At 35.7% G+C, this 10,265-nt stretch overlaps 1 protein-coding gene across 1 annotated transcript in view; it reads left to right on the top strand.

Annotated features, from left to right (window-relative positions):
- LOC103601428 (acetyl-CoA carboxylase 1) overlaps positions 1 to 10,265 on the top strand; it is a gene marked incomplete at its 3' end in the record, with an annotated part of 154,829 nt that overhangs the window by 89,502 nt on the left and 55,062 nt on the right. The window contains exons 14-18 of the mRNA XM_008585835.1: positions 822 to 985; positions 4,791 to 4,941; positions 5,726 to 5,829; positions 8,477 to 8,558; positions 9,254 to 9,399. Of these exons, the coding sequence (XP_008584057.1) occupies positions 822 to 985; positions 4,791 to 4,941; positions 5,726 to 5,829; positions 8,477 to 8,558; positions 9,254 to 9,399 (647 nt within the window). The remainder of the gene's footprint in view (positions 1 to 821; positions 986 to 4,790; positions 4,942 to 5,725; positions 5,830 to 8,476; positions 8,559 to 9,253; positions 9,400 to 10,265) is intronic.

The following is a 10,265-nucleotide window of genomic DNA, read 5'->3' as shown; positions in this document are numbered from 1 at the left end:
AGGTGTACACCTTTTTTTTCCTAGTGACCTTTAATATTAAGATAGTATCTGAAGGCATACTTTTGAAATATCTTAGGACTTCTTCTGGAGAGGGAAATTTATAGAGGTTTCTCAGAGCAGATAATGAATGATCTTTGCAATGAAATCCTGTCATTCATGGCAACATGGATGAGCCCGGAAGACATTATATTAAGTGAAATAAACCTAGCACAGAAAGAAAAATATTGCATGTTCTCACATATGATGAGGATGCTAATATCACACAGAAGTAGAGTGCGGAATAATAGTTACTAGAGGCTAGGAAGGGGAGCAGGAGGAGGGTTAGGGAGAGGTTGGTCAAAATTACATCTACTGGGAGGAATAAGTTCTAGAATACTATAACACTGTAGGAGGGCTACAGTTAACAACAATTTATTGCATAATTTCAAATAGCTAGAAGAATTTATTTTGAATGTTCCTAACACAAAGAAATGAAAGATGTTTGAGGTGATGGATATGCTAATTACTCTGATTCAATCATTACACATTGATATATGTATCCAGATATCATATTGTACCCCATAAATATATACAACTATTATATGTCAATTAAAAATGATAATTAAAAAATTATAAAAAGATCATTAATTCACTGGTCATTTAATCTCACTTTAGTCACTATAGAATCCTTGGATCTGAAGCACTAGGTCTTAGCCTTTATGATTTTCATTAATTATTTTTGCTTCTCTGTGTGATTAACACAGAATCTAAACAATGAATAGATAAATGTTCTCTTCCTTGGAAATGTAATATAGTCTCTCATATTTTTCATTCTTTAATAGGGTTTTAAGCCCAGCTCCGGAACAGTTCAGGAACTAAATTTCCGCAGCAATAAGAATGTTTGGGGTTATTTCAGTGTTGCTGCTGCTGGGGGACTTCATGAATTTGCTGATTCTCAGTTTGGACACTGCTTTTCCTGGGGAGAAAACAGAGAGGAAGCAATTTCGTGAGTATAGTAGCATTTGATTTGATTCCGTTTTATAAAGTAAATTAATATGGACAACCTTTTTGAAGAAATATATCTTAAATTGTTCTTGCATTCATGTTGTGTTAAATTATGCAGTGTGTTTGGCAGATGTTTTTCTGCCTTTTTTTTGAGAATTTTCAAATATTTTTGCTTTCAAATATTTTTTTTTCTTTTTGAAGATGAATGGTAAGGGAATCTTAACCCTTGACTTGGTGTTGTCAGCACCATGCTCTCCCAAGTGAGCTAACTGGCTATCTGTATCTATAGGGATCTGAACCCATGACCTTGCTGTTACCAGCACCACACTCTCCCAAGTAAGCCATGGGCCGGCCCTAAATATTTTTGATAAATGTAAAAAAAATTGGTTGCTTTAAGGGTATCATATTTTTCCACAGGAACAGTGTTGTTATTGGGGAAAGGTAGATTCTTTTTTTTTTTTTTTCCTTTTTGTCTTTTTTCATGACCGGCAACGGATCGCAACCCTCAGTGTCGCGCCTGGACCGGACCGGGACCGGCAACGGGATCGCAACCCTCAGTGTTGTGCCCGCACCTCGCTCAGCCAGTGAGCGGGAACCGGTCTAAAGGTAGATTCTTGACCAAGAGCTTGGTAACAAATCATAGATAAGGTCTGTCGTTTGTTATAGAAATAAAGGTATAGCTGTGAATGTTCAATAGCCATTAAAAAAATTTTTTATTTGACTTTGACAAGTAAAAATTATATATTTATGTTGTACCACAAGATGTTTTGATACATGTATACATTGTGAAATTGCTAAATCAATCTACATAAAACATGTATTACCTCACATACTTATTTTTTTTGTGGTGAGAACACTTAAAATCTACTTCCTTAGCAATTCTCAGATATACAGTACTTGTATATTATTAGCTCTAGTCACCATGACTATATGGTCACCAATGACTCCTATAGTTATTTAAAATAGTAAATTTATACTGTTTTACAAAAAGGGCATAAAAGAATTGTCAGTATTGCTTATATGAGACCTCAGTATGCTATAAAGTATACAAGGCTTGTACAAATGTAGTTGTATATCATAATTGTCGTTAATATTCTGTTAATCATGAACATTTCATATTAAATTAACAGCAGTTTTGCTTGCCTAAAAAAGTAGGCTTTCAGGAGGTAATTTTGACAGCTTAGATATTTTAGGATATCTATCCAATTCTGAAAATTGAACTAGTCCTTTCAGTTTTTTAATTGTTTAGTGCCTTGTACTAAACATTTAATACCATTGTCGTCACCCCTTGAACTGTACACAGAGTAGGTAATCAATTAGTATTTATATTATTATTGTTAGTTTTAAATAATGTTTTTAGAAGTAGGGAAGTCTATTTTGTCTTTTACAACTCTTCCCATTTATTCAAAACTATAGGTAGAATTTTTCAAAATTAAAGCAGTGCGACCAGAAAAAGCATTGGTATAAAGTTACCTTTTTTTTCTTTTACTGCCATATCCTACTCTGCCAAAGTGAAGAAGGTTTACACTAGAGCTTGCAAATTGCTGGCTTTCTGGCCAGTGTCACCTTAGGGATGTGTTTTGATTTGCTCACAGAGTGTTAAGTTTTTTTTTTTTTTTTTTCTTTTTTTAATTTGCCAATATTAAAATATTAGGAGGATGAATAAAAATATGGATTTCTGCTATCTCTTAAAATATGGATGATAAAGACAACATTGGTTTTATTTATTTATTTTCTTTTTTCTTTTTTGGGGTGGTTTTATATTCCACTTGGTAAAAGTTAGCTTAAGTTTTGTGTGGCTGCTTCTTTTAGATGGGATGTGAACTCTTTAGTTCACACAGCCCCCGTCAAGTCTGCCTCACTTATTTCTGTCTGCCTCACTCATTTGTGTTCCCAAACTCGCCTCTATTGGCATTTAGGTTTAAGTCCTGATTAGGCAGACCACTTTGTATTTTCTATGGGACACGTCCTGGTCCAGAAGCCTTGTTCCTTACTTGCGACCTGCTCTATACATTTCTCAATAGTATAAAGTTAACTGTGTTAACTTTTAGCATATTAAAAATATGGTCTGTACAATGAGTTTGCTTCTTGATACCATGCCAATAGTTCATTCTTCAGCTCAGAGCTTTCTTTGTTCCTTCTTTCTTTCATTATATTAGGTCTATATTCTTCAGCTTGGCATTTGGAGTCTTGTTCTTCAGAATAGTCCCAACCCATATTTTCAGCATTATTTCCCATAGATCATAATCTAAATACCATGCGAACAGGACCATGTCTATCTTGCTACTGCTGTGTCCTCTGAACATAGTAAGCATTCAGTAAATGTTTGTTGAGTGAATGGATTTGCCACTAGTCCCTGTCCTCATAACCTCTGCTTCAGTCATACCATTCCCTGAACATGATCCATATTTTATTCTCTCTTCCCCTTTGTTCTTACCATTCCCTCTGTCCATTCATTCATTCACTTCACCAAATATTTACTGAGTATCTCCTATGTAGTGGTTCTGGCAATATAGTAAGGACCAAAATAGAGTCTCTGCTCTCATGGAACTTTATAATCCAAAGGCAGAAAGACAAATAAGCAATTAAAACACAATGTATTAAGTGTGATGATAGGGGGATTATTAAGGACATATAGGAGTGTATATCTGAATCAGCTAACTCAGTCTAGAGTGGTTCATGGAAGCCTTCCAGAAGGAAGTCACCTCTAGACTGATACTTCAAAAGTGTATCGGAATAAGTCAAACCAAAGGAGGGAATAGAGAGGAGGAAGAAGGTAGGCAACATAATGTTCTAGGCTGAGGGAATGCCTGGACCACCTGGAATACTGTTCCTCTCACGGTCATAATCTCAGCTATACTTTTAGCTCATGTCTAATTCCACATTCTTCATGAAACCATAGTGAGGTGGATTTTCTTCCTTATAAAAACCTCTCTTGGAGAAGCACTTGACTCTCTACTGGCATTTATGATATTCTACCATATATTTTGAAAACAGTTATTTTATCTATATTCTTTCTTCTTTATGAGCCTAATATATGTCTTGAGTATGTGATGTGCATAACAAGTATTTGTTGAAGTAAGTACCCACCCTGTGTAGGAAAGACACTGGGCACAAATATATAGTATAGAAAAACTCCATAGAATTTGAAATTCTGTTAAAATTAGGTCATTTTACAATTAATTGGGAAATAAAAGTAATAAGCAAGTCATCGCACAGATGTTCAAAATGCAGCTTGAAAACATTTACATGCCATGTCAGGCTGATATCTGACTGTACTCAGTTGCTCATTGTTGGAAACGTTAAATAAGGTTCATTTGTCAAAATTGAACTATATACTTAAAATAAGTATATTTTATTGTATATAAATAATATATAAAATAAATAAGGTGTAAGGATAAAATACACCTTAATAAAATAAATCAGATGTAAGGATGGGGAAGATTAACACTCTGATTCTAGTTAGCCAGCAATAAATGAATGGAATGATGGAAGTCTAATAAGTGAAAGCTAAGGGTGGTTTGCATATAATTTGTTCTGTGGTCTATATAATGAAATGTATGCGATTTGCTGATGCTCTGATGGTAATACCAGAGTTCATAGATTTACTGACTTCTTTCCAATTCTGTATCTGTAATGCACGTCAATGAGCATTCTTACATGTGCACCCTCATTTGTATCCTGGAAATGTCTGTCTCTCTCCTTGCCTTCCTAAGATTCCAAAGGAATGAAATTATTCTTTAAAATGATTGAAAAACACTGAAACATTTTTGGCTGAAACAGATTGGCTTCTGTTCTTTTCGCAGAAACATGGTGGTAGCTTTGAAGGAGCTATCTATTCGGGGTGACTTTCGAACTACAGTTGAATACCTGATCAAATTGTTAGAGACTGAAAGCTTTCAGTTGAATAGAATTGACACTGGCTGGCTGGACAGACTGATAGCAGAAAAAGTACAGGTGTGTATTTCTCTGCTCTGCTTGTATAAATAGCTAGTGGGAGTGGGTTTTTGTAGGCTTGTGGTGTGATCAGTCCCTGTCACTAGATGAAATTTATTTGATTCTTACGTAGATGGTTCTTGATCTATCTGGAAAAATCTAGGAGTCAGTGTAATTTTAGCACATAAGGGTTCTTGAGTCTGTGTTACATAGTCATTTTATATGTTTCAGTATTACTTTCTGGGCATATTTGAAGAGAGGCATGCAGGGATTGAAGTATTTTTTCTTTCTTCATTTGATTTTAAATCTTGTTCAGAGTTAACCAATTTCTGCATCTACCAAGTGCTGATGAGAGGGGCCTCATTTAAATCAACAGAGTTATCTCTTGTTCCTGAATTGCTAGGCCATTCTAGATTACTCAAGATTTTGTATAAAATCATTAGATTCATCTAAATTTTTTAAGGGTCCAAATTTTGGCTGTATACCATTTTTCTTTGAGTTTATCAGTAGCCAAACCTTTGCACCTTTTAAAATTTATTTCTGATGAAAGCCTGTTTTTGAGCTGCTTTTTGATTGGCTCAGTGGAAATTTTAGGGAGAGTGAAAGGAAAGTTGTTTTTCATCTCTATTCAAATGGTACCCCTATTCAAATTTTAAAAGTAAATCTTTTTATCTGAAAAACCAATTGGGCAATAAGGATGGAGATTTTCAATGCTAGCTGTTTCTTCACAGCAAATTTGAGCCTGATTTTGAGGGACCATGGTGCCATGTGGCTATGCTTTTGCTATGCCCTCTTTTCTTTTCAGGCCGAGCGACCAGACACAATGTTGGGAGTTGTATGTGGAGCTCTCCATGTGGCAGATGTGAGCCTGCGGAATAGCATCTCTAACTTCCTTCACTCCTTAGAAAGGTAGTCTTTGTTTCTTGTAGGCTGCACCAGTGAACCAATCGTCCTGAGCACAGGACTGAAGCTCAAAGACCCATTTATTCTTCTGTCCATTCCCGGCAGCTTGTGAGTGCTACTTGTTATTCATGGACCATGGTGGCAAGGCAGAGAGAGGATGTAGGAGTTTGTGGCAAATTATTTTGGAACTCTAACTGCAGATTGTAGAAATTAGCTTATACCACAGTTAGAAGAGGTTGCTTTTTTGAAAACTGGAATCCAGCTACAGTAAACATTCTGTCCTGTTCAAACATGAAATGTCTCCAAACCCTGATGATAAAAACCTGGTATTTCTCCATAATATTGAACCCTAAATATTTCGTGTATTACCTGCAACACTTTCTAAGAATTCATAATTGAGGCCGATATTCAAGATGACCTTATGAGTCTTTCAGGTAGAGAGTCAGACATGTGTGGGTCTGAACTAATCTCTACCACTGATTCTGGAGACTACGCTTCACCTTTGAGTCCCTGGAGGAATGGTCCAAAAGGCTAATCATTTTAAAACACTTTAATCAAAGGCTCTTTATTTTCTTTTATGTTCTTAGACTTATATCAACTCCCTTTTGTAGTGTCTGAAAGGAAGAAAAGAATCAAAATGTTAAAAATTGAACTGAGATTCAAGTCCTATGTTGAATATCTTTCACTATGTTACACTCATGCACTAAAACCTTCAGCAGCTTGCATTTCCCTCCTGTTTCAAATCTAAATCCCTCAATGTGACTTTCAACTCCCTGTATACTTTAGCCCCTTTTTACAAATTCAGTCTTACTTATTTCTATGCCTTAATATACAATCTCTAACCTAGTTAAATGGTTTCCCTACTGGTGCACATATATGTCACACAATCTTCTGTGCAAGCCTCCCTTCCTGTCTTTTTAAAGTTATTTTTAATTTGTTTTTAAAACTTATATTTTGAAATAATTTCAGACTTTTAAGAGTTGCATAAATAGTACAAAGAACTTCTATATATTCTTCACCCAGATTCACTAACTATTAGTTACTTATTTTTTTGATGGCTGGCTGGAATGGGGATCCAAACCCTTGACCTTTATCAGCACCACCTTCTAATCAGTGGAGCTAATTGACTAACCTTCACTAATTATTAACAACTTGCCACACTTGCTTTATGACTCCCTCTCTTTATTATTATCAAAAACCTTTTTTGACAATATTTTCTCTTTGGTAAATTCCTTCCTTTGTCCTCCACCCAGCCTATTGCCTTTTTTTAAGATCCCCAAATCAAGTCCTTGTTTCTAGGACCGCATGAGGGTTGATTACACTGAAGTTTTTATTATTTTTTCAAGTTTTAATTTCATTTATTTTTAAGAACAGTTAATACATTCACATGGTTCAAAATTCAAAAGGCACAGAAGGATATGTAGTGAAATATCTCTGTCTTCCCTCTGTTCCTTGGCCACCCAGTTTTCATCCCTGTAGTCAATCCATGTTACCAGTTTTTTTTTTGTGACTTTCCAGTCATATCCTAAACTTACATAAACATATACATGTAATATTTGTTTCTTCCCACCTTCTGGTTTTTTAAAACACAAATGGTAATATACTCTGAAACTGTTCTTCACCATGCTTTTTTCACTTAAGAGTATGTTTTAGATAGTGTTTCATATTAGTACATAACAGCCTTCATCTTTCTTTTTAATGGCTGTATAACACTTCATTATGTACATGAAAAGATATGTAACATCACTAATCATTAGGGAAATGCAAATCAAAATCAAAACCACAATGAAATATCACCTTATATCCATTGGTATGCAGACTGTCCAAAACCAGAAAATAGCAAGTGTTGGTGACATGGAGATATTCGGACCCTTGTGTAAAATGGTGCAGCCACTATGGAAAACAGTATTATAATTTCTCAAAAAAAGTAAAAATGGAATTATCATATGATCTAGCAATACCACTTCTGGATATTCTGAAAGAATTGCAAGCACAGTCTCAAAAAGATACTTGCACACCTATGTTCATAGCAGCAGCATTCACAGTAGCTAAAAGGTGCAAACAACCCAAATGTTCATTGATGGAGGACAAACAAAATGTGGTACATACATACAATGGAATATTAAGCCTTAAAAAGGAAGGAAATTCTGACACATGCTACAACATGGATGAACCCTGAAGGCATTATGCTAAGTGAAATAATCCAGTCACAAAAAGACAAATACTATATCTTTTCACTTATATGAGCTATCAAGAGTAGTCAAACATATAGAAACAGAAATTAGAATGGTAGCTACCAGGGACTGGTAAGGGGGGAACTTGGGAGTAGTTTTTAATGGGTATGGAGTTCAGTTCTGCCATTTGAAAAAGTTCTGGAGATTAGTTGCACATTAGTGTGAATATACTTAACACTACAGAACTGTACATTTAAAAATGGTTAAGATGGTAAATTTTATGTTATGTGTATTTTACTATAATGCAAAATAAAAAGGAGATTTCTTGATGTTTCATAATTTATGTGATCAGTCCTTTATAGATGGTCATTTAATTTGTTTCTAGTCTTTTGGTATTCAGGAAAGGATACAATCAGTAACATTTGAGATAAACTTCTAGAACTTTCTAGAAGTAAGTGTGTCCATTGTTGTTCTTTCAGGGGTCAAGTCCTTCCTGCTCATACGCTTCTGAATACAGTAGATGTTGAACTTATCTATGAAGGAGTCAAATATGTACTTAAGGTATTTTGAACCCCATTGAAGCCTGTTCCTTACTTTTTGTCTCTTGGTTAGCTTGCTTTCTTTAGGTTGAGACAGAGGGAAAAGTTTGATTTAGTGCAGGGATGGGAGTGTTAGTGAAATTACAGCCATTATTATTATTATTATTTTTTTTTTGTCTTTTTTCTTTTTCCGTGTCCGGCAACGGATCGCAACCCTCAGTGTTGCCCCCGCACCGGACCGGGGACCGGCAACGGGATCGCAACCCTCGGCATCGCTCCCATGCCTCGCTCAGCCAGTGAGCGGGAACCGGTCTGCATGTGGGATCCGAACCCTCGGGCGGGAGCGCCGCCGCGCTTCCCAAGCGGCGCACTATCCAGTGCGCCACCGGGCCGGCCCAAATTATAGCCATTATTTGTGTTAATACCCTAAGGCAGTATTTGATGATTTCGTGAAAATCTTTTTAGTTTCCCAGCTTCACAAATATAGCCAAGAGGTAAAGGAGAGATGGGGAACAACCAGAGCTGGGAGAGGTAACTAAAGTAGTCCTATTTGCTTACAGCCATGCCACAGACACTGATGCAAATAGCACCAGTGCCATGAATTTCTTTCTCCCGATCTTTCTTACCTATACCTTTGAAGAAAATGAAAATTTTCTCCGGGGCTCTACCTGGAAGGGACACACTGACTTGTCCCTTCTGGTTCTTGTTCTCTACAAGGTGACACGACAGTCCCCCAACTCTTATGTGGTGATCATGAACGGCTCGTGTGTGGAAGTAGATGTGCATCGGCTGAGTGATGGAGGACTACTCTTGTCCTATGATGGCAGCAGTTATACCACATACATGAAGGAGGAAGTGGATAGGTGAGTGGCTATTTGAGATCCATTTGCTGGTCATCTTATTAATCTTTTATTAGTCACTAGCTCTTGGGATTTTTCTAGGCCTTTTTTGGTACTTATTTTTAGTAAATTTTATTTGAAATTTTATTTATTTATTTTTTGGGTGACTGGCTGGTACAGGGATCTAACCCCAGACCTCAGTGTTATCAGCAACAAGCTCTAACCAATTGAGCTAACTGGCCAACCCTTAGTACTCATTTTTGATTTAAAAAAAAAAAAGTACATTAACTTAACAAAAATTTCAAGAGTGCAAAAGTGTTTACATCTAAAAACATATCTGCCTACCACTCCAACATGTGTGGACAATGAAAAATAAGTTCCCTTCACTATAAGCAACCACTGTTAATAGTTTCTTATATATTTTTATAGATATTTTATATGCATATACAAATTACATATGTATACACACTGTGTTTTTCCTTTAAATACATTCTCAAATAAAATATCCTTTAAACACTGCACCTCGTTTTTTTTCTTTTAACATATACTGTAGACTGTAAAATGCCAGTCACAGTTTTGTGAGAATTAAATGAATTATCACACTTAAAGTACTTAGGACATTGACTGCAACATAGTCAGGAAATGTTAGTTATTATATCATCATCTTCATTTTTTTTTAAACAGAGGCAGCTATTCTTTTAATTGTCATGTAGTATTCCATTATATGAATGTACCATAATTTATTTAATCTGACTCTTATTGAAGGAAATTGTCATTTGGCATTGTAAACTAAGATGCAGTGAATGTCCTCTGTGTGTGCATGTGTATGTGTATGTAGAATAAGGTTTTGAGGTTTTTTTTTTTTTTTGTCTTTTGTCTTTTGTCTTTTG

This window comes from Galeopterus variegatus, unplaced genomic scaffold (genome assembly GCF_000696425.1).
Source record: "Galeopterus variegatus unplaced genomic scaffold, G_variegatus-3.0.2 Scaffold3730, whole genome shotgun sequence".
NCBI classification, from domain to species: Eukaryota; Metazoa; Chordata; class Mammalia; order Dermoptera; family Cynocephalidae; genus Galeopterus; species Galeopterus variegatus.
The sequence above is the reverse complement of the archived record's forward strand: the minus strand, read 5'-3'. Positions and strand labels throughout refer to the sequence as shown.